The sequence below is a fragment of the Stomoxys calcitrans genome, chromosome 1 (genome assembly GCF_963082655.1).
Source record: "Stomoxys calcitrans chromosome 1, idStoCalc2.1, whole genome shotgun sequence".
Classification (NCBI taxonomy): Eukaryota; Metazoa; Arthropoda; class Insecta; order Diptera; family Muscidae; genus Stomoxys; species Stomoxys calcitrans.
Window position 1 is genome coordinate 175,096,743 of NC_081552.1, and position 23,693 is coordinate 175,120,435.

Consider the following 23,693-nt stretch of genomic DNA (forward strand, 5'->3'; position numbering starts at 1 on the left):
TCGACAGACAGACGGACGGACATGGCTAGATCGACATAAAATGTCACGACGATCAAGAATATATATACTTTATGGGGTCTCAGACGAATATTTCGAGTAGTTACAAACAGAATGACGAAATTAGTATACCCCCCATCTTATGGTGGAGGGTATAAAAATAAATGATGTTGTCTGGGAATCGACAATATTGGCCCCAAATAAAAAGCGAAAAATTAATGAAGCACACAAACAACCATTTTTTCAAGTTCACGCACCAGTCGCTGCTAACTATTCTAATTTTATGTGTAAACAAAGTTTGCTGTTTCGTTTTTTTTTTTTTTTTTTGTTTTCATTTTTCAGTTGGTTTTCATTGTAAAAAAAGTGAGATTTCTTTGTATGATTAACATGAGACACATTGTGGCTGAGTTTGTTTATCAACGTTAATTGCTGGGCTTGAGGGGAACTACAACGCACTGAGAGACGTGAGCCATATGGCAAAAAAAAGTCCAAAACTAACGTCTTTACAATTTTTTATGGACATTTTTAGCGCATTTCTTATCTAAAAAATTATTGGTCTTCTTATCAACTCATACCATTCAAAAAAGTTGCCTATTGCTCTCTGAGTGGTTATTGAATTGAAATAATGCTACAGTTATTTCTAGGAATGTCTCATTATTGGTAGATATTATTTCTAAATATTTAAATTATAGGTGTTAAAACTAGCACATTTCAATGTTTGTTGTTATATAAGAACCAATTTTGTGAGGGAAAATACAAAGAAATCATTTGAATGTTAGATAAAATGAAATAAAACAAGATATGGGAATTGCCATAGCACATTTCAAGATTTATGGTAGAAAGGTATGATGGAGGATATAATTTATAAAAAGCCGAACGACATAATGCCTTGATTCTGGTAAAGTAGTATTTTGGAAATAAAATGAGAGAGAATTTTTTGAACATTTGTATAGCCCATTCAAAAAAAAATTTTGTTTCCTTAAATATGTTATCAAAATCAGACTTTTATATGAAATTTCGTCGAATATTGACTCCTATGGAATATTTTGTTAAAACTCTACACTTTTCGTTAAAATTTCGCCAAAATTATAAATATATTATGAATATAAATATCTTATATATAAAATTTAATTTGTGTTTGTTTGTTTGTTCCGTATAGACTTAAAAACGGCTGAAACGATTACCTTAGAATTTTCACAGATTGTGTAGGTTGGTCTGGAAGGAAACATACGCTATATAACTTTTTGATATCGGAAGGGGGGCGGACCCTCCCCCTTACCCCAAATGTACCACCCAAAAATAAAAGTAAACCGATCGGGACAATATCAGATTCAAATGAAAGGTATTCAGGAGTAGAGTACGAATATCATATTAAAAATTGGGTCCAAGTAACTGGGGGCCGCCCCAAAACCCCCTTAAATAAGTTTTTTGGAGGATCATGACAATATGGGACTCAAATTGAGGGTATTCGGGAGAAGATTCCGAATATGGTCTGGAAGGAGAAATAGGCTTTATAATTCGTTGATTTCGGAAAGGGGTGGACGATTTGTTTGTTCGTTCCGTACAGACTCAAAAACGGCTGAACCGATTACCTTAGAATTTTCGCATATTGTGTAGATTGGTCGGGAAGGAAACATAGGCTATATAATTTTTTGATATCGGAAGGGAGGCGGACCCTCCCCTTACCCCAAATGTACCACCCAAAAATAAAAGTGGACCGATCGCGACAATATCGGACTCAAATTAAACAGGTATTTAGGAGTAGAGTACGAATATGATATTAAAAATTAGATCCAAGTAACTGGGGGGCCGCCCCAACCCCAAATGTGTTTTTTTTTTACGATTATGACAATATGGGACTCAAATGAAGGGTATTCGGGAGTAGATTGCAAATATGGTCAGGAAGAAGGAATAGGCTTTATAATTTGTTGATTTCGCAAGGGGCCGGACCCTCCCCCTTTACTCAAAAACGCCACCCAAAATCAAAAGTGGACCGATCGGGACAATATGGATATCGAATGAAAGGTATTGGAAAATAGAATACGAATATGGTATTAAAATTTGGGTCTAAGTACCCATCGGGCCGCCCCAACCCTAAAATTCCCCCAAACATACATATTGGGCGTTCATGTCAATATGGGCCTCAAATGAAAGGTATTCGGGAGTAGATTACAAATCTGGCATACCAAATCAGATCGAAGTATAAGAGTTCATCCTACAACCCAAAAATGCCCTAAATGGGCATATGACCCATCATGACTATATGGAACTCGGTTTTTTTGTTTGTTCCTTAGAATCAAAAATGGCTGAGCCGATTTTCTTAAAATTTTCACAGATTGTGTAAGTTTGTCTGGAAGGAAACATGGGCTATATAATTTTTAGATATCGGATGGGGGCGGTCCCTACCCCAACAACACCATCCAAAACTAAAAGTGGACCGATAGGCACAACATGGGTATCATATGAAAGATATTGGAGATTAGAAAACGGATATCGTATCACAATTTGGGTCCAAGTACCCAGCGAGCCTCCCTAACCCAAAAACTCCTCTTAACTGATATATTCGTCGTTCATGTCAATATGAGCCTCAAATGAAAATATTCGACAGTAGATTACAAATATGGCATTAAAAATCCAAAATCCAAAAATAAGTCAAATAGGTTGACAATATGGGACACAAATGCAAGGTTTTTGAGAGTTGAAAACGAATTTGATATCCAATTTTGGAGCCAAGTATTTGATTTGGGAGTACGCCCTAAAGCGCCCCCTAAAACGAACTTTATTTCCGATGATGGCAATATGGAGCTCATATCAACAGTATTTGGGAGCAAAAAACGAATTTGATATCTACTTTCAAGGCAAAGGGCCGGTGGCCGTCTCAGCCCTAAAACACCCTCCAAACATTTCATATTTACTGACCATTAATATTTACTGACACATTAAATGGATTTGAGAGTGCAGCACGAATTTGATATCCATATTTGAGTCGAAATGTCTGAGTGCCATCCCTCCCCTAAAAAGCACTTCTCATTACCCAAATTTTCAAAACCACCAGATCTCGGAGATTGGTAATGCGATTCTTTCGAACATTTTTTTTGCACTCTCACAGTCAAAACAAAACATGGTTTCTATTGTTGGGGTCGGGTGCTTCGGGCGCCGTCCAAAAGCAGCTAAATGGGTATATAGACCAATCACGACAATATAGAGCTCAAACGAAAGGTGCTTGAGAGAAAACAACGAATTTGATATTCAATTAAAGAGCCATGTGTTTGGGGAACTGCCACAACCGAAAACACCTCCCTATTATATTAAAGCTATTTGATGTTTAAATTGATTGATTTTCGGGAAACTGATACTCATTTTCGGGACAAAGTCCCTGGGGTCCATCCCACCCTTCAACAGAATTTATTTACCGATCATGCCATTATGGGCCTCATATAAAATGAATGAATTTGAAAGTAGAGTATAAAGCGTATATTTACATTAAGGACCAAGTGTCTCTCTAAACCGGAAATATTTACCAATACAATAATATAGGACTCAAAAGAAGATTATGATAGATTAGATCATCTCAATGATAAGGGACTTTTTTTATAGCCGAGTCCGAATGACGTGCCGCAGTGCGACATCTCTTTGGGGAGAATTTTTTACATGACCATGCATGGCAAATATCGCCAGTATTAAGAGGGGATCACCACCGCTTTCAATTTTGCCTGATATTATCGCCACGATTTGAACGCAGGCATTCAGCGTTACAGTTGGACATAGGCTACAGTGGCACGAATTCGATGTACACATTCAAGGCGAAGTGTCCCAACCCTAAAAAGATATTAGAGAGTTAAAGAAGGCGCAACGGAGCGGGCCCGGTTCGGCTAGTATCACATGAAATTTTATAAGAATTTATTATTTACCAAAAATGTTATCATGTTTTGTTCTAAATCTTTTTCATGGAAGATTTTTTTGGAAATTTGATTTTTATAGGAACTTGTCAAAATTTGGTTTCCAAAAAGAAGCTTATTTCGACATTTGGTTTTATTACATTTACATTTACAGCGACACCAATTGACGATGTCAGATTTGCACTGAACTATCACAAACTTCTAAGTTCATTACTATATTGTTCAGGTCAATAGGACCATTTGGCTTTGTGGCGTTCCAAACTCTTCTCTGCAAATATTGTTGTTACTTTAAGTCCCATATTGTTTAGGGGAGTGACAGTTCCCAGACACTCAAGTCCGAAATAGCTTTCATAATGTCTCGATCTCATTGTTGGGATCATGCAGAGGTCACTAAAGCGTATAGAAATAATGCACGATGAACGAGATGGAGACAAACCTTTGGGAAGAAGAAACTGAAATTATTCAACTTTAGATACAAATATTCGAAATTGAATGATAGCCGTAAGGCACTTTGCGCTTCTCAATGGTGATCTTAAGATGCTAATCTTAATTCGCGTTTCTGATTTTTGGGATAGTACTAAGCAAAAAAGTCCAGTATACCATACATCTACGGTGAAAATCGAGCCTCCAGATTTTGATTTCTCAGACTTGTCAGTTTTTTTTTTTCATTTTCAATAATATTAATATTAATAAATTACTATGAGCAACTGAAAATGGTCTCGGCAGATTCGTCTATATGGCAGCTATATGGAAATATAGTGCGATTTGGACCATATTCGGTTCGGACATCGGTAGGCATAGTACAATTCACCGATCCAAATTTCAGCGAAATCGGATAATAAAAGCGGAAATTATAGGCTTAAGAAAAAAAAAATCGGTAGATTGGTATATGTGTCAGTTATATCGAAATATAATCCAATTTGGACCATATTCGGTTCGGACATGGGTAGGTATAATACAGCTCACAGTTCCAAATTTCGAAATCGGATAATAAATGCGGCAATTATGGATTTAACATTAAAAATCAGCAAGTCGGTACATATGGCAGCTATATCGAAATATAGTCATACTTGAACCATATTCGGTTCAGACATCGGTAGGCATAGTACCACTCACCGTTCCGAATTTCAGCGAAATCGGGTAAAAAATGTGGCTTTTATGTTTTTTTGGCCACAAGTCCGACCACAGTGCGTTTCTCGAAAATTTACCCCAAATTTGGATGTGTTCGTTCTCTACTTCAGAATAACTTTCATTTGAGTTTCATATTATCTGGATCGGTCTACATGTTTGCTAAGTGGTCACTTGACCTCAAATTTAGATATCAAATATATGTTTTTAGGTACAAACAAATTTTTTCCAATGTTATAAATTAGGAAATTTACCTCAAAATAAGGATGTTCAATTTTTACTCTGCCTCCAAATATCCTTCATTTGAGTGCCATATATTTCGAATCGGTCTACATGTCCGCTGTAGACATGTAGACCATGGGGCGCTTCCCAAATTACTTGCCCCCCTTAAAGTCAAATTTGGTTTTTTAAAGAGGACACTGTGGAGGAGGAGTTGGCATACCGTAACGAACAGGTTAGCATGTGCGCCTATGACGCTGAAAGCTTGGATTCGAATCCTGGCATGAACATCAGAAAAAAATTTCAATGGTGGTTATCCCCCCTTATTATTGACCTTAAAACTTTAATCGGACTGCAATCATTGACGAGAGAAATATTCTCTATTCCTTAAAGCAGTGTTCATGAAAAAATTTATGTATGCAGTTACTTTGACCTCATTGCTCACGAATGCAAGGATTTGAGCGCCGGCATATTGTCCATATAAATCCTGAGTTTCTAGAGCAAGATTTCACATGCGGTTATCGCAATCGCATGTGAAATCTTCAATCTGTGGTAGTCCAATTCAATGATTTTTCTAAGAAAACAAGTAAGAGCGTGCTAAGTTCGGCCGGACCGAATCTTATACACCCTCCATCATGGATAGCATTTGTCGAGTTCTTTGCGCGGAATCTCTTTTTAGGCAAACAAAGAATAATTTATAAGAACTGTTATGCTATTGGAGCTATATCAAGTTATAGTCCGATTCGGACCATAAATAAATTGAATGCTGAACATTGTAGAAGTCAAATTGCGCCTTGTAACATATATATAAGAAATAGAATGACAAAATTAGTATACCCCCATCCTATGGTGGAGGGTATAAAAATTAATAGAGATAACTTAATAGTTCGTTTTGAATTTTGCAGATAAAAGTCAAAAATAAATTCTTCCGGAAATTTTTCACAAAAATACCCATTTCGGGCAAGGATGATTTTAAAACCGATCTCCTGATTTGACTTCTTTAGCACCTGGAAGCCACAATTTTTTTCGATTTGGCTGAAATTTTGCACATAGTGTTTTGTTGTGACTTTCAACAACTGTGCCAAGTACGGTCCAATTCTTTCTATAACGCTCCCCGCTGATATAGCTCCCCGATATAACCGATCGCCCGATTTGACTTTTTGAGCCTTTACAAGCCCAATTTGACTGAAATTTTGCATTCAGTCTTTTGTTATGACTTCTAACAACTGTGCCAAGTGCGGCCAAAATCAGTCTATAACCTGATATAGCTCCCATGTAAACCGGTCTCTCGATCATCCTTGTTCGGATCCTAGAAGCTTTAATTTTTGCTGTCTTGACAGAAGGTTGATAAAAGTATGATAAGATTATGCCCTGGTGGTAGGTAGGTTTCCAAGATTCGATGTGTCCGAACTTGGCACGCTTTTATTTGTTTCATATTTTTTGACTTTCAAACAGAAAAACTTTAAATTGAATTGTCGGAAGTTGATGTATACTGCAGTAAAGTCATTGTTGATCTTGTCACCAAATCCGAATCATGCACCAAAATGAAAATCAAACCATAATTGTCATCGTAAAACTCAAAATACGAAGCCAATCTGGGTGAAAATTTCAAAAAATAACAATAAAAAAATTAAATATCTCCGAAACCAGTACCTCAAGCCCTACTTCTTTGTAGGGATTTTAAACACTTTTGGAAATCGGGCCACAAATGAAGATTTGGCGGCCCGAACATTTTTTGGAAATGCCGAGGTAACAAACTTTTCGGCCCTGAAAAGAGGCGCTCGGACTAGGTGGAAATTTTCCACATAATCTCGTTAACACCTCAGCTCTAACCATTTAAACTTATCTCTACCGGTTCTCAAATAGCCAGCATTTTTTAAGGGGATAACCACCGCTTAAATATTTTTGTTCCGATGTTCACGCCGGAATTTGAACCCAGGCATTTGGCGTCCTAAGTGGACATGCTAATCTCTGCACCACGGTGTCCTCCCAGTGAGTTCAAAGTGACTCATGAAATACCGGTTAATTAGGTTTCCCACACACCATAACCTTCTCCGGGAGATAAGGCTTACGAGAATGCGCTCACGCGCTCGTGCTCACGAATGCGAAGTCGTTGGCTAGTTGGTAATCTGTAATGCCGGACTGTCAGCGATGCACTCAATATCATCGCTATGTCGCTAAGAATGTCGGACAAGTCAAGGTATTTTTGTTAGATCGGAAGATGGATAGATCGACTTGGAACGTCAAATCAATCAAGAATACATAGGGTAGGAGGTCGGCATACCGTGGTGTTAGAAAAGGAGTGACTAGATTAGTATATCCCTCATCATATAATACTAGGCATAGGGTTATAAAGGACCTTACTGCTGAAAATGTTTATTTTTATGGCAATTTTAGATCAACAACATTCTTTCCCAAAGGTTAATCTAAAACGCCCTTCTCTACAACAAAAATTAATTTTTGTTCGACTTTCTCACAGTTATTGCCTTTACTTCGAAATCGTAGTTTGTTTGATTGACTGCATTAATGGTTCCCCAGTCATTTGACCCTTACACTAAAAATTTTGCCTGATTTATAATATGATCAATGTGTCTGCTATATCGTTTAGAGACATTTCAAATCTATGGAGACGTTCGTTTTTTCTTTTCTCAAATTGATGTTAATATGTCTCCCTTAATAGCTGACCTACTCTAAGGCCTGCTGCTATACAGTCAGCATGTGGTTCCGTTTAGTTTTTTGTCAATATGTCCGTCTGTCCGTTCGTCTTTATATTTTTCTGTCATCGGTGGGTGCCTGTTTATCGCATTCATTTTATTTTATTGGCCGAGTTTGTTTATGGCCAGCCCCCCGTCCATGCATTTGTTGGCAATTCCTTTTTTCAGCTTTTGGGTCACATTAACTAGACCAAGTTAAGAAGAGTTCATGTGCACAAGAACAAAAAAAAAACACGCTCACACGCGCTCACACACAAACGTTGAAACACTCATACGAACGAACACATGGGCGGCATATTATGAAGGACAATGATAAAAGCATATTTTTTTGGTTTTTCACTTGGGTTAAGTTTTCTTTGGCTTTGTTTTTTAGGAATAATGGCCTGGGGTGGGTGATTGGGTGGTATATATGTTTGATTGTGGTTTGGTTTTTCATTATGGGAGGGTTATTATGCAACACATACACTTTTTGCAACATATTTGTTATTGTGGGGAGCAACATTGGCGGGAGGACTAGCGGTGATGTTGTTGATGTTATTGTTAATGCTGCTACTGCTGCCGCCATGGGCGATGGGGCCGCCGCTGTTGTTGTCTCTGAAATTTTGTAGAATTTTGGGATTGTTGTTCAGATGGTTATGACCACAGCGTATAAAAATAAAACCCTCATTACTGAGTGACGTTGCCGATTTGCTGTTGTGATGATGATGATTCGACGATTGATTGTTGCCGCTGCTATTGTTGTTGTTGTTATGATGACGTTTTAGGGGAAACTTAAACATAATGTCTAGCGTGTTCTACAAAAACTATGCACGAACATCAGAAAAAAACAAGAATATCTACAGAGAAAGCTGGTCAAATTATAGAGAATAATTACTGTAAAGATATATATACACTAGAAGAGAGAAAAGGAGAAGAGAAGAGCGAAAAACGAGAAAATCTATGATATAAATACTATTGAAAATAAGGAAATAAAACAAAATAAACAAAATTTTAAGCACATATACACATACATAAATTTATTTTCACGTCAAATATTTTCGCTTCAAAAAATAAAACACAACAATTTGAAAACAAATGACAAAAAAATGGATAAATACCAAAATAAAATATACCAAAAAAAATTTTTGCTAGCGTCAAATATTAACCCTCAAATGCGTATTATACACCTAGTTCACTAGGTATTGTAAATGTTTACGAGTATTCAAAGCACACATACTTTATGTGATTCTAGATGTCAATAAGAGATAGAAATCTTAAGAATCACTTAAAAAATAATGACTTTAAATTTCCGCTATTGTAAAGCTTTACTAACCACCACTTATAATGAACAATTAAAATTTGTGTAGATGAGCTCATCAAACTTTTTTGGAAAACCTACTAAATTCTCATTAAACTTCGACAACTTTGTATTTAATTACTTAAAAAAAATAATGCGAATTAAAAATTAGAGAGGATCGGACTGAAGGATTTCAACAACTGAATTTCATCACTTAGTGGAATACAAAGGTAGAGTTCATAGGCGTCATGATTCTGATGTTAAAACGTCTAAAACAGTAGATTTTCTTTTTAGACTAGGTAACCCTGGCACTTGATTCCTTGAAACTAGAAAAAATTCCATTTACTGAAAGCGTGATATACCTAAGAACTTTGGTGGACCGAAAACTGAACTTCAAATCCAATATTTTGGAAATGCAAAAGATGCAACTCTTGCTACATACACCGCAAGAGGAGAATTATGGTTTACCCTCGTGTCATACATAAACTGTATACTACCAGACCAGATATGAAGTCGGCATTATTCTATTAGCCACATATTTGTATGTGGAGGTTACATTCCTCCTCAAAATCCTATTGTTCAGGAAGGTCGGTCGGGATTGTAGATACTCCGTATACCTACGGAGCATTCCACGTTCCGTAATATTATATAACTAGGAATACTACACAGTTCCGAGCTTAAAGTTTCAAACTATGAGGTAGTCATTGTTATACCGATCGGGATGTGGTTATTGTTGTAGTCACATTTTATGTGGAGTTGACGATCCTCGTCAAGCTCCTGCAGGTGAGCCAGCTTGTTCCGCGGGAACAGGATGGCCATTGGTTTTTTAAAGGCGCCAATAACCCGCATTGTCATACCGCTTTGTCATATCGGCCTCTGACTGAGACTCTCCGCTTAATACCGCTGATTGTCTGCGACTGCGGTTGCAGACACTCCGTATGAAGCATTCCACTATCCGTAACCTGTGGACGCACCCGGTAGCTCGCAGCTAAGCTTCTCTTAACAGCAATGAACACCACACAGATCAGACCTCAATGTTCCAGCCTGTGTGGTGTTCACAGCTATCCTGTGCCATAATATATGGTGTTCAGGTCTGGTGGACAGCACCTTCTGGTCAATGCTCAACCGTATACAATGAATGGTTTGTCAATGCATGGCTTCCGTTCTGAGGAAGACACAATTTGAGACACAACCCTTAGCGCCCCGGTATCCTAGTTGGTATTGTGCATGGATTATCATTGAGGGTATAGTGAATTCGATTCGCACCAGAAGGGACTGCCACTATTACCTAAGTTAACATAACCTATCCTTATGCCCTTCGAACCAGATTCTGATGACCTAGCTTAGATATCACTAAGGGCATACCCATAGATTCCAGATGCCCTAGAATGTGCATGATTGTTCCTAGTTTCGCAAGCTTGCAAGCTGCTCTACAATTCTCTGGGATACCTTTGTGGCCCGGCACCTAGAACAGGCAGCTATATCTAAATATAGTCCGATCTGGACCATATTTTGGACGGATGACGGGTGGCTTAAAAAATCGTACAGTAGAAGCATACCAAAAGATTCAAGACCTTCGGAATGTGCATGGTAGTTCCTAGTCTCGCAAGTTCGTCTGCTCTACAATTCCCTGGGATACCTCTGTGGCCCGGGACCCAGAATAGGAAGTTTATCTAAATATAGTCCGATCTGGATCATATTTTGGACGGATGACGGGAGGCTTAAAATAACGCAAACAACGCAAACTTTCTATCTGGGCCATATTCGAGTGGGACGACGGGATGTTTAACAAATTTCACCGAAATCGAACAGCAAATGTGCCTTCTATGGACTTAAGACCCTTAAATCGGCAGATCGGTCTATATGACAGCTATATTCAAGTATGGTTCGATTCGGCTGGTTCAAGAATTTGACCTTTGTATTAAAGAAATACGGATCTGTGCAAAACTCCAGCTAAATATCTCAATTTTTGAAGACTGTAGCGTGATAACAACAGACGGACGGACGGACAGACACAGGGACATCATTAGATGGTCTTAGAGTTTTACCACGATCAATAACATATACGAGGTCTGATCAAAAAATAACCCTTATTTTCAAATTTCATGCAGTTACGCATGATCGATTTTCGTATTTTAACACTTTCGTAAATTACACTTCAAATTACAAATTTGCACATGAACATTCCATTAAGAAACAGGGGCAAACTTCTCACATATCAATGCGAGCTGTCCGATTCAAGTTTTTAACTCAATGATAAGGGTCCTCCTTTTTATAGCCTAGCCCGAACGGCGTGCCGCAGTGCGACACCTCTTTGGGGAGAAGTTTTAACATGACAAATAATCCTCACAAGTGTCACCAGCTTAAGGAAGGGATAACTACCGCTGACATACTAACCTCTGTGCTACGGTGGCCTCCTTAAATTAAACACCGCTCCGAATTTCAGACAAATCGGACAAAAAATGCGCATTCAATGGGTGCAGGATCCTAATTCGGAAGATCGGTTTATATGCCGTCTATATCCCAATATGATCCGATCTCTACCGTACTAGACACGTGTATTGGGATGGGTATCGGGGAACCTAGTGCAACTCGCTGATCCAAATTTCAGCGAAATCAGACAAGAAATTCTGTTATGGGTTTAAGAGCCCTAAATCGGCAGATAGGTTGATATGGTAGCTGTACCCAAATATTGTCCAATTTGGCCCGTTGAAGAATTTAATCTTGATTTTTTAAGGGTCTCGCGTGATTTCGCGGATATCGTTAGATTGTCTTCGAGTTTTGCCACAAGAAGGTGTCATAAACCCTCTAAACTGTACCCCTTTGAGACAGAAGAGAGAGCACAGTGGTCAAAGTTGATCATATGGTATTTATCCTATCAACAACCTATCAGTGCTTTAAACAACCTATCAGTGCTTTAAATAAAGAAAAGTAAAATTAGGAATTTAATTGCCGTTGTTTGCGGCACTATTTTTCGAGACGAGCTTAAACAATTGTTGTTTTAGGTAGTTTAAGCACCTATCTTTCTATTATATAAAACTCAAAGTGTGTTTGTTTGCTCCGTATAGACTCCAAAACAGCTAATTTCTTGAAATTTTCACGGAATGTGTAAGGTGGTCTGGAAGGAATAATAGGCTCTAAAATTTTTTGTTAACGGAAGGTGGGCGGACCTTCCCCCTTACATCAAAAGCGCCAATCAAAACTAAAAGTACACCAATAGGGACAATATGGGACTCAAATGAAAGGTATCCAGGTAGGGTACAAACTTGATATTAAAAATTGCGTCCAGGTACCTAGGGGGCTGACCCGACCCCAAACACCCTCAAATATGCATATTGGATGATAACATCAATATGGGACTCAAATCAAAGGTATTAGGGAGTAGATTACGAATATAGTCTGGAAGGAGCTATACGCAATATAATTTGTTGATATCCTTAGGGGGCGGACCCTCCACCTTACCCCAAAACCACCACCCAAAAATAAAAGTGGAACGATCGGGACAATATGGGACTCATATGAAAGGTATTCGGGAGTAGAGAATTAATTTGACAATAAATATTGGGTACAAGTATCCAAGGGGCCCACCCGGACCCAAAACCCCCCCAAATAGGCATATTGGACGATAGAGACATTGAAGGACCCAAGTAAAAGATATTAAGGAGTAGATTATGAATATGGTCTAGAAGGAGCAATAGGCTTTATTATTTGTTGATATCAGAAGGGGGAGGTCATGACAATATGGGACTCCAAAACCCGTCCCCAAATGGGAATATTTGCCAATTTGGAGTAGACAAGTAAATTGTTCTGGGCAGCTACACATAGTATAAACATATTTTTCGCGTGGTGTTAATGAAGGCGCAGCGAAGAGGTTCAGCTGGTAGTACTATAAAGTTATCATAAAAATAGAAAAAGATAAAAACAAAATTCTATAAAATAAATCTTTTCTTCTGTCCTGCAAATGCAAATTTGCTTATGAACATTCCATTAAGGAACAGCAGGGATGCTTCTCTCATATCATCACTCAACCAAATTTGTTATTCAAAACAGCAAAATTGTTTGCTAAAAATTCAGTTCTTGTCTTATGAAAAGCGGAAAACAGACATAACTGATTTTTCAGCAAACATAGGGCTGTTGTGTAAGCAAACAAAATCGGCTGTTTTGAGTACACAAGTCTGATGAAAAAAAATTTGCATGCTACTTTTTATGATTGCCTGTTACTTGTTTTGATTACTTGAAGCATTTTTTAGAATTTTTTTTAGAAATTTAGTTGGAAGCAATGATTTTAATTTGATCCATCCATTGGTATACATTTCGAAATGTGGCTGAGCTACCTCACATTTTTTGTTATTACTCTACAAATGTGCACAATGTGGTCTTTTGTATCTCAATTTAAAGAAAAAAAGATTATGGAAATTATACACTTAGTGGTGATTATTAACATCCACTGAGACACACATTTACATAAGTATTTTGTTTTTTCTTCTAACATCCACTTCATATTTGGGCAGCAGTCATTTTCAGCAAACAACAGACTTTTCAGCAGTAAGCCTGCTACTCTGAAATTACAGTACTACTGCTGTAGTAGCAGAACTACTGCTACAATAGAAGCAAAATTAAATACTAATATTCAGCAGAAAGTGTTTGCTATTTCAGCAAACTTTTTTCTATGAGTGAAAGAGTGCTGTCTGATACAAGTTTATGCTCAATAATAAGTGATCTGCTTTTCATTGTCCGACTACCAAATTGGCGACTACCAAACGCCAGTCAATGTTATCTTGGGCATCATTTGAGTAGTGTAACATGACGATTACTTGGTGCCACACAAGCAACCGTTAATTCTTTTGGGCTTCTGTAGCCCTTTAGTTCATGCGAAAATTTCCATTTTTTGTCATAGCGTGCAAAGACACCTTTATGCATTAAACATAAGTATTTAAAATTTTTAATCTCCAACATCAATATTTTGTTAACAGCGTGGGTTTAATGCTAAATGCTAACCTCTACCAGCGATTGTTGTTACAACTTGACAGCTATTTAACCGGCATACGGCGGCGCCTTCTGAAAGCCACGCCAAAAAGACACTCGTCTATGCCAGTATTTGCATATTTCGAATGTGTGTAATTTGTCATTCACTATATTTCTTGGGTAATTCAATTCCAGATAAATTAATTTTTCCATGAATTCAATGAACTAATGAATTTGTCTTTCGATCAGTTTCGTCGCCGTCTCTCTCTTCAAACGTGACTAATACGCATTCAAGGGTTAAAGCAATTTACGTTAGACAAATATTTTTTGCCGGAAAAAAATGCCCCAAACCAAAATATAACGCGAAACGTGAACAAACAACGCGTAGACATCGAAAATTTCCCACAAAAAGACAAACTGCGAAATACTGGGCAAAAGGCCAATTATTTCTGCTGCTGCCGCTTCTTCTTTTTCTCCTCTTGTAGTGTTAGAGATAAATTAAAAGGGATAGAAAAGAAATAACACAACACGAATTTACATGACAACATCAAATATACATAAATAAGAGAATTAAAATTAAAATTACAAAAATTAAGAAAAAGAAATCACACACACACACGCGCAAAGCAAAATTTGTTTAGGCAAACTGAAAAAATTACAACAAGAAATTGCAACACTGTTTATTCTTTTTTTTCGATTTTTTGAAATTTGACAAATATTTCTATTTTCGAAACACTCAAGTCAGCCAAGATAATCAAAGCGTAACATTTTATTAAAATTTGTTGTTTTTTTAATTTTTGTTTCTTTAATTTTCGATAATCACATAATCCTCAATAAAAAAACAAAATTTTTATTTCATAAGTTTTCTGTTTTTTTTTTTTTGATGTCATATATTATAAAGATATGATAGTTTAAAAATAAAACACTTCAGTTTTTAAAAAACATTTTTTTACTCTGAACTTTTTAGTACCAAAGAATAACAAAAAAAAGAGGCGCTTCTTCGCACTTTTTTTATGAATAGCCCAAAACGTTTTACACTTAAATTAATCGTTGGATGTTTTTTTTTATCGCATTCGCATGTAATTTAACGCTTAAATCTATAAGAGAGCCGCAGTAGCATTAACCAGCAACAGCTCCACTGACTTGACTTGACTAATTGACAGTCTGACTGACTGCACTTCTAAACGGGCGAAAATCTTAAAAATAACTAAAATTCGAAACAAAACTAAACGTACAAAAACCCATGCTCGCTCTACTCAAAACGGCTCAATTGAGCACATACGAGTACATACATCTATAGATGTGGCGCTCCAACACTAAATGGTGTGCTAAACAAAAAACAATGAAACAGCGCCCAAGAAAGAGCCAGCCCCCGCCAAAACAAACGTAAGCTGCAACAACAACAAAATAAAAAGAAAATCAAAACATTTCAACAAAAACAATGAAAACTTTAGCAATATCTCACACATTGGAATGCTGCTGCTGCTGCTGCTGGGTGTCTGCAACACCAAAGTACCCCAACAATCGTAGCAGTCAGTCCGTCAGCGAACAACACCACCCCACACTGAGTATGAAAAACTATACGAGAGATCGATCACCAGTTTTTTAAGAGCGAGAGCAGAAGAGAGAGGGAGAGCGAGAGCAAAGCTATCTCAAGAGGTATCCATTTACGTACTTGATGCGCGCGCACTTAATGAGGAAATGGTTTAGAAAGGGTTGCCAACAGCAATGCTATAATATTTTAAAGAAAACAACAACGTATCAAGTTGGACCGGCCTGGACTTTAAATACCCATCACCATGGATATATTTCTAATTCTATTTAAGTTTCATGAGAATACCCATCATCATTGATACATTTCTAATCCTTTTTATACCCACCACCCAATAGGAGCTAGATCAGATTATTGAGCGATATGAGCCGCACTTGGCACAGATTTTGGAAGTCATGACAAAACCTTCTGTGAAATATTTCAATCAAATCGGATTACAATTTCGGTTTCCAGAGGCTCAGGAAGTAAAATCAGGAGACCGGTTTATATGGGACCTATATCCAAATCTGAACCCATATGGCCCATTGGCAATTCCCAATGACCTACATCAATGAGAATATATCTGCAAAGTTTCAAGCGGATATCTTCACTCGTTCAAGCGCTTTCGTGATTCCGACTGCCGGACGGATAGGGCTAGAATGTCGAGACAATCAAGAAGATATAGCTAATAATGTCGCAAATCAAAATTTCGAGGTGTTACAAACGAAATGACTAGATAAGTATACCCGATATCCTATGGTGTAAGGTTAGGTTTAAGTGGCAGTCTGCCATCAGACTCACTTAGACGTTTTCGTCCATTGTGATACCACAGGAACAGATGAAGGAATATACCTTCTAGTTCCTACCGTTTAACCAACCAGATCGCTTTAAAAAACCCAATAACTTGCGAATGTTCACATCCCTTAAATCAGACAGGTTCTCAAAGAAATGAGTACTTAAAGTGGAACTCCTTCTAGCTGCTAGTGCGCGACACACACACAGAAGGTGAAGTCTCTTCTTCTTCGATGTTCTCACAGCTTCTGCAAAAGTCGTTGCTGGCAACTCTCAGTCTGTCAGCATTTTTTCCGATTAGTGACCTGTCATGACGGGCACAATGACTGAGACGTCTGTTCTAGCCAATGACAGCCAAGCCGTAGACCCCTTCAAGTTTAGATTAGGCCACATAGTTTTGGAATGTTCACAGCCCCCTCTTTGTGACCATCTATCATTCGTTTTCTTTCGGGCCAGGTTCTCAAAAATTAGCTTACATGTCGCTAGAGGCATATCCACAGATTGCAGTATCCTGAAATGTGTAGGGTAACTTTGCTTATATGTCGCTAGAGGCATACATACAGATTCCGGTATCCCTAGAATGTGTAGGGTAGTTCCTTGTCTCGCAAACTCGTCCGCTTTACAATTCCCTGGCATATTTCTGTGGCCCGGCACCCGGAACAGGTGAATTTTGAACTGTTCAGCCATCTCCTTGAGAGAGCGTAGTTTTTGTGTTCAAAAATACGTTCTGCAGGGATTTAGTGGTCGCCTGGTTGTCTGAGAAGATATTTATGCCAATTGTCATAATGACATTACATCTTAGCAATTCCATCACTTCCTTAATTGCAAGGATCTCCGCTTGATACACACTGTAGTGGTCGGGTACCCTTTTCGATATGACAAATTATATTTCTTTAGAGTGCACCCCGAAGCCCACCTGGACATTTAGTTTGGAACCATCCGTATAAAAGTCTATGTAACTTCTGTAACCAGGGATATCGTTGTTCCAATCGGTTCTATCAGGAATAGTGGTACAGTGCTTTTTATCAAAAAGCGGTTTCTGAAAGTGAAACATTCTCTCCTACCCAAGGAGTAAGATGCCACTGTAGGCACTTCGTTGTTGGACGTAGAGCTTCCTAAAGTAAATCTCTTAGAGTGCTGGGAAACTTTGCCCTAACCGCAATTGGGGCGTTGTCAGCATACACGATCACTTTTACACCTTTTTCTTCCAGAGACAATAATGTATTGTTAATGGCTATATTCCAAAGTAGAGGAGCCAGTACACCTCCTTGAGGTGTTCCTCTGCTGACCCATTTTTTGAGATCCACAGATCCCAAGACACTGATACTACCCGTGCTGTTCTGGTTCTGAAGCATGGGTACTTGTGAAAGCAGATCAGGCAGTGCTTGGAGTATTTGAGATAAAGATTCTTCGTAAAACATATATGGACCAGTTTGCGTTAATGGAGAATATAGGCGACGTATGAACCACGAGCTTTATGACGACGATTGCATAGTTACACACATCAAAATACAACGGCTGCGTTGGCTAGGTTATGTTATTGAAAGAACCTTTAACGTCAAGAAATGCTACCATTATGTATCCCTTGACAGCGAGAGAACCCTCCCTCTATGTATCCGACTAGGTTGTGTTATTATTTATTATTTATTGTAAACTATGAAGTTGGTTGCAAATTAAAACTTGTTATATATGTATATATATTTTTTTTCAGAATGTTTAATGAAATGTTGTAGCCAATTTTGACTACAAGAGCATTTAATTAACAGATATATTTTTCAAAATCTGTATTTGATTTTCCTTTAATGAAAGCTATTAACAACTATCGTTGGAAATGGGAACTCTGAAATCGAAAAAGAGGATGAGAGAGAGAGAGAGCGTGCAGATCATGATGAGAGGCTAATGAATATGATAGATATTTTGACTTGAGTTGAATTCGAACGGCATATAATTGATTTGTTGCTTTGACGTCCATTCAATTAATTGTGAAGAAAAATGTACGCAGATAATTTGAAACTAATTTATTATTGCGGAGTTCGATATGTTTCGCCATTTCTCTAGTTTTCTTACTTCACCACAAAAAGAAAACGAAAGTTTTTGTGGGTATTCAAGTGCACATATCTTTTCTTTCATTTTGGCAGATCTCAACAACTTAGATACCACCATAACGATAGCCGCCCGTTCAAAATAAAGCACTTGAGAAAAAAACACACAAAACGCGTTGTGTTATCACACCTGATTTGCTTAATGTAATTAAAAGCAAGAATGAAAAAAACACTCATTTCTCTTGTATGTCAATTATTTTTAGACATTTTTAATTAAGAAAAAAAAAAAAATAAGTTGAATGAACTTTTTTTTATAGACTTTGAAAGATAAAATACGTTGGCGGTGGGTTTCTAGCAATTGGACAAATATGATGACCAATTTAATACAATAATTGATTGATATTAAATTACTTTCTAATAAATTGAAAAAAAAAACTACAACCTATCATATCGTCAACCTTTTAAGGCATATATACCACTTTAATGATATATGAAACTGCAAACCATGGCATTATACTCTTTTTTTTGATAATTCAAAAGAAGGATTGCAGAAAACTTTTAAAGGACAAAAGCCACAAGGGCACTACAGAACAGGAATATTTATAACATACTACCGAGGAAAAATGCTAGAGTGGACTCAGAATAAATCTAGGCTGGACTTTTACAGCAAGGCCTCTGAGCTAAGATGATTTTGGCCCCCATAACCGGAATGATAGAAAACGTTCAAAACTATTTATCAATGCATCTTTACTGGAAATCACTCCAAAAGACAATGCGACGCGGGGAAATGTAGTCACAAATTTGCAAATTTTGCCCATGAACATTCCACTAAGGAACAGGGCAAAACTTCTCACAAATCAACGAGTGCAGTCCGATTCAAGTTTAAGCTCAATGATAAGGGGCCTCCTTTTTATAGTCGAGTCCGAACGGCGTGCCGCAGTGCGACACCTACATGGCATAGTACCTCACAAATGTTACCAGAATTAGGAGGTGAAAACCACCGCTGAAAATTTTTTCTGATGGTCTCGCCAGAATTCGAACCCAGGCGTTCAGCGTCATAGGCGGACATGTTAACCTCTGCGCTACAGTGACCTCAGATGTAGTCACTCGTATGCTTATTATGATTTCTGGAGTCGCATTTGACAGCATATGTACTTGGAGAGTAGACAGACAGAATAGGGGTCGTTTTAATTTTTAAGAAGGAACACCGCACAGTGTCACGACCGTGGTCAAAAATGGCAAAAGTCAATATAATCGTTTTTATACCCTCCACCATAGAATGGGGGTATACTAATTTCGTCATTCTGTTTGTAACTACTCGAAATATTCGTCTGAGACGTCATAAAGTAAAGTAAAGTATATTCTTAATCGTCGTGACATTTTATGTCGATCTAACTATGTCCGTCCGTCTGTCTGTCGAAAGCACGCTAACTTTCGAAGGAGTAAAGCTAGCCGCTTGAAATTTTGCACAAATACGTCTTATTTGTGTAGGTCGGTTGGGTTTGCAAATGGACCATATCGGTCCATGTTTTGATATAGCTGCCATATAAGAGGGCGCAATTCTTATCCGATTGGAATGAAATTTTGCACGTGGTGTTTTCATATCACTTCCAACAACTGCGCTAAGTAGGGTTTAAATCCGTCCATGTTTTGATATAGCTTGATCTGGGGTCTTGACTTCTTAAGCCTTTAGAGTGCGCAATTCTTATCCGATTGGAATGAAATTTTGCACAACGTGTTTTGTTATGATTTCCATCAACTGTGCCAAGTATGGTTCAAATCAGTTTATAACCTGATATAGCTGCCATATAAACCGATCTTGGGTCTTGACTTCTTGAGCCTCTAGAGTGCGCAATTCTTATCTGATTTGCCTGAAATTTTGTACGACGGTTCGTCGCATGACCATCAACATACGTGTTTATTATGGTCTGAATCGGTCTATAGCCTGATACAGCTCCCATATAAATCGTTCTCTCTTTTTAACTTCTTCTTCAAAGGGCGCAATTCTTATTCGAATTGGCTGACATTTTACACAGGTCTCCAACATATAATTTAATTGTGGTCCAAACCGGGCCATATCTTGATATCGCTCTAATAGCAGAGCAAATCTTTTCTTATGTCCTTTTTTTCCTAAGAAGAGATGCCGGGAAAAGAACTAGACAAATGCGATCCATGGTGTAGGGTATATATTGGGTTGCCCAAAAAGTAATTGCGGATTTTTTAAAAGAAAGTAAAAGCATTTTTAATAAAACTTAGAATGAACTTTAATCAAATATACTTTTTTTACACTTTTTTCTAAAGCAAATTAAAAGTAACAGCTGATAACTGACAGAAGAAAGAATGCAATTACAGAGTCACAAGCTGTGAAAAAATTTGTCAACGCCGACTATATGAAAAATCCGCAATTACTTTTTGGGCAATAATATTCGGCCCGGCCGAGCTTAACACGCTTTTACTTGTTTTTTTCATATTCTGTTTATTGAAACTTTCACATGTCCTTCGAAGTTCAGAAGATCTCGAGCAAGGGCGTTGGGCTGAGTCCTCAATTTATTTATGTTGCATTGAGTGTAAATGGTTATTCTTATTCTCTATTATCCTCTATTAAGAGTAAAAATTACATGGGTGCACTTACTAGCATTCACTACAATTCACCATTTCTGAAGCCGTTTTTCTAGCTCTCACACGTGTATTTGTAACTCTTTAGACGCATTTATCGGATTACGATGAATGTTCATAAAACCAGTATCATCTGCAAAAGTCGACGTGGGCGTTGTGTCGGTAGTAGGCATGTCTGCAGCACATAAAATGTATTGCATAGGAACCAATACGATTCCATGTGTAACGCCGGGATTTATATTTTTGATAAATGAGACAGTGCCTCTGAATTTCATCCTAAATGACTTATTTGAAAGAAAATTTGCAAACAATTCACGGGTATTGGCTGGTAACAATCTACGTACTTTGTAGACTAGTATTTCATGTCACACTTTGTGGAACGCTTGGGAGATGTCTATGAACAACGCTGAGCAGTACTGTTTTTGCTCATATGCTTTTCTCATAGAAGTTGTTATACGGCGTACTTGTTTTGCGGTGCTATGGCTCTTCCAAAAACTGAACTGGTGATCGGGCATTACGCTGTTGTTCAAATATAAAGTTTTATTTTTGTCCGTAATTTTTTTTTCAAATAATTTTAATAAAATTGATAGGAGACTTATGGGTCTATGCAACTTTATTTGGGTATGGTCTATTTCAGATCCTTTCCAAGATTGGGGAAAATTTCCAAGACGTCTTATGCCATTGAAGATGAATATCAATATTATGACAGCTGATTGCGGGAGTTCTTTTTATCATTTTTGGGTTAATGCCATCTACACCTGGCGATTTCATAGACATTAAATCTTTTATAGATAATTCGATTACATTAAGCGTCAAACGCAACGAATTGTTCACTATATTTACCACAGAATATTCAAAAGCTTTAGTTTGAAGGTTTGGAAGAACGGAACTATTTAGAGTGTCATTAAGTGTGAAAACTGCTTGAAGGTTTTTGTAAAACCGTTAACTTTTTCTTCTTCATCCTTTGCCCAGGAGCCAGATTCCAGATGTACTGAAGATTGGTGACCAATAGGTCTGCGCATGCTTTTTGTGGTTTTCCAAAGATTGAAGTCATTTGTTTCTGATGGTTCCAAGCTACGTAAGTAGTTCTTGAGGGCAAGTTCTTCAGCTTCTTTTAATGCGGCGTTTAGTTTCTTCTGACTTTTTCGGAGACTTCTTTTCAAATTCGTAGATCGATGTCTTGATATTTTTTTCTGAGATCACTTCTCTCTCTGATAAGGCTGTCGATACTAGTTGATGGCATTGATGAAAAGCTTTGGTCGCGTTAGCTAAACCGTCAGTTAATAATTTGACGGCTTTCTCTGTATCATCTTGTGATCGAAATGAAATTTCCTCAGCAAAATGAGTGCAAATGTATTTCTTATATTTAGTTCAGTCTGTGATCGAATTATAGTGTCCGTTTTCACTTCTAAAGTCAATATTTTTGAATGCGATTTGATAGAGAATAAGAGATACACTAAATCTGAATTTTGGTTTCAATATGTCAGGTAGTTTTGTAAATATATAGAGGTTCAAAGCCAATTTTGTAGTGCCCTTTTTTCTTGTCTAATGAAGAAAATTGAAAGCTGCATCTAATCCATAGTTCAATTAAGAGGGAGGGTCATAGTACAACAACAAAAATCTACCCTCAATGAAACTACCTTGAGTGGCAAATGCTGTAAACTGAAATGTCGAAGTGGTTTTAGAAATAATCTTTGTTTTACAACTTATCTTCTACAAATGTATTTTCATCATTATAATACTGTTTTGATGCTTAGCTGACATTTAGATTTACTGCACAATCAAATCAAAATTACAAAAAATTCTACTCAGCTGTTCGCATGACTTCCCCTTATTAGTGCATTCTGCATCTGATCCCATAATTCTTAATGTTTGGAGTAACGGTCGGTATAAAAGAGAGTCAGTTGGTTAATTTGGGATATAAATAATGTTATAATATGTTTTTGAATATAAATATGGATCATATAAAATTTATAGTTACCCAAAACCGAAGACCTCAATAAGGCGAGGAGGTTTTGGATGTGACGATATGTTCGGAAAATCCAATCGATGAGGGGGAACATAGAATACTTTTCTCTGACCATCGCCACATTAGGTTTAGAATCGCACGGCCAGCGCCGAATCCGATAAGCTTCCGTAATATATTGAAAACCAACTAGATAAAATTCGGAAGGCTACTCAGAAGAAGACTTGGAAAAGATAATTTAGATTGTCCAAGCATAGAAGACATTGGCGATAATGTCTACAGGATTATGACTGCGCTGGTAGGGTCTTTCGAAGATAGTTGTCTTCTTTTGGAAAGGAAATCAGCCCCAGAAAAACCATGGATGACCGGGGAGATTCACAATATTGGGAAAGAGGTCCTCAGACTTTTTACAGAGCACGTCGTAAATTCGCGGAAGTATATTGGGATGTGTGCTACATACGGCTCAATGAATACAATAAAATACCAAAGCGGTAAAACGTGCCTACTGGAAACTTTCGAACAGGTCGAAAGCGTTAATGACGCCACAA

The 23,693-nt window shown here is 37.6% G+C and overlaps 1 protein-coding gene across 8 annotated transcripts in view; it reads right to left on the bottom strand.

The window, feature by feature from the left end:
- Positions 1-23,693, bottom strand: part of LOC106082465 (supervillin) — a 927,162-nt gene that overhangs the window by 797,600 nt on the left and 105,869 nt on the right. For 5 of the 8 annotated variants that reach the window (XM_059360291.1, XM_059360286.1, XM_059360290.1 and 2 more), the window contains exons 1-3: positions 15,664-15,750; positions 15,169-15,589; positions 8,422-8,805 (exon numbers count right to left, since the gene is read on the bottom strand). The exons of the other annotated variants lie outside the window; for them this stretch is intronic. In XM_059360291.1, coding sequence (XP_059216274.1) covers positions 8,422-8,736 — 315 coding nt within the window. In that variant the 5' untranslated portion in view covers positions 8,737-8,805; positions 15,169-15,589; positions 15,664-15,750. Of the gene's footprint in view, positions 1-8,421; positions 8,806-15,168; positions 15,590-15,663; positions 15,751-23,693 lie in introns of those variants that run through there. 8 annotated transcript variants of the gene reach the window in all.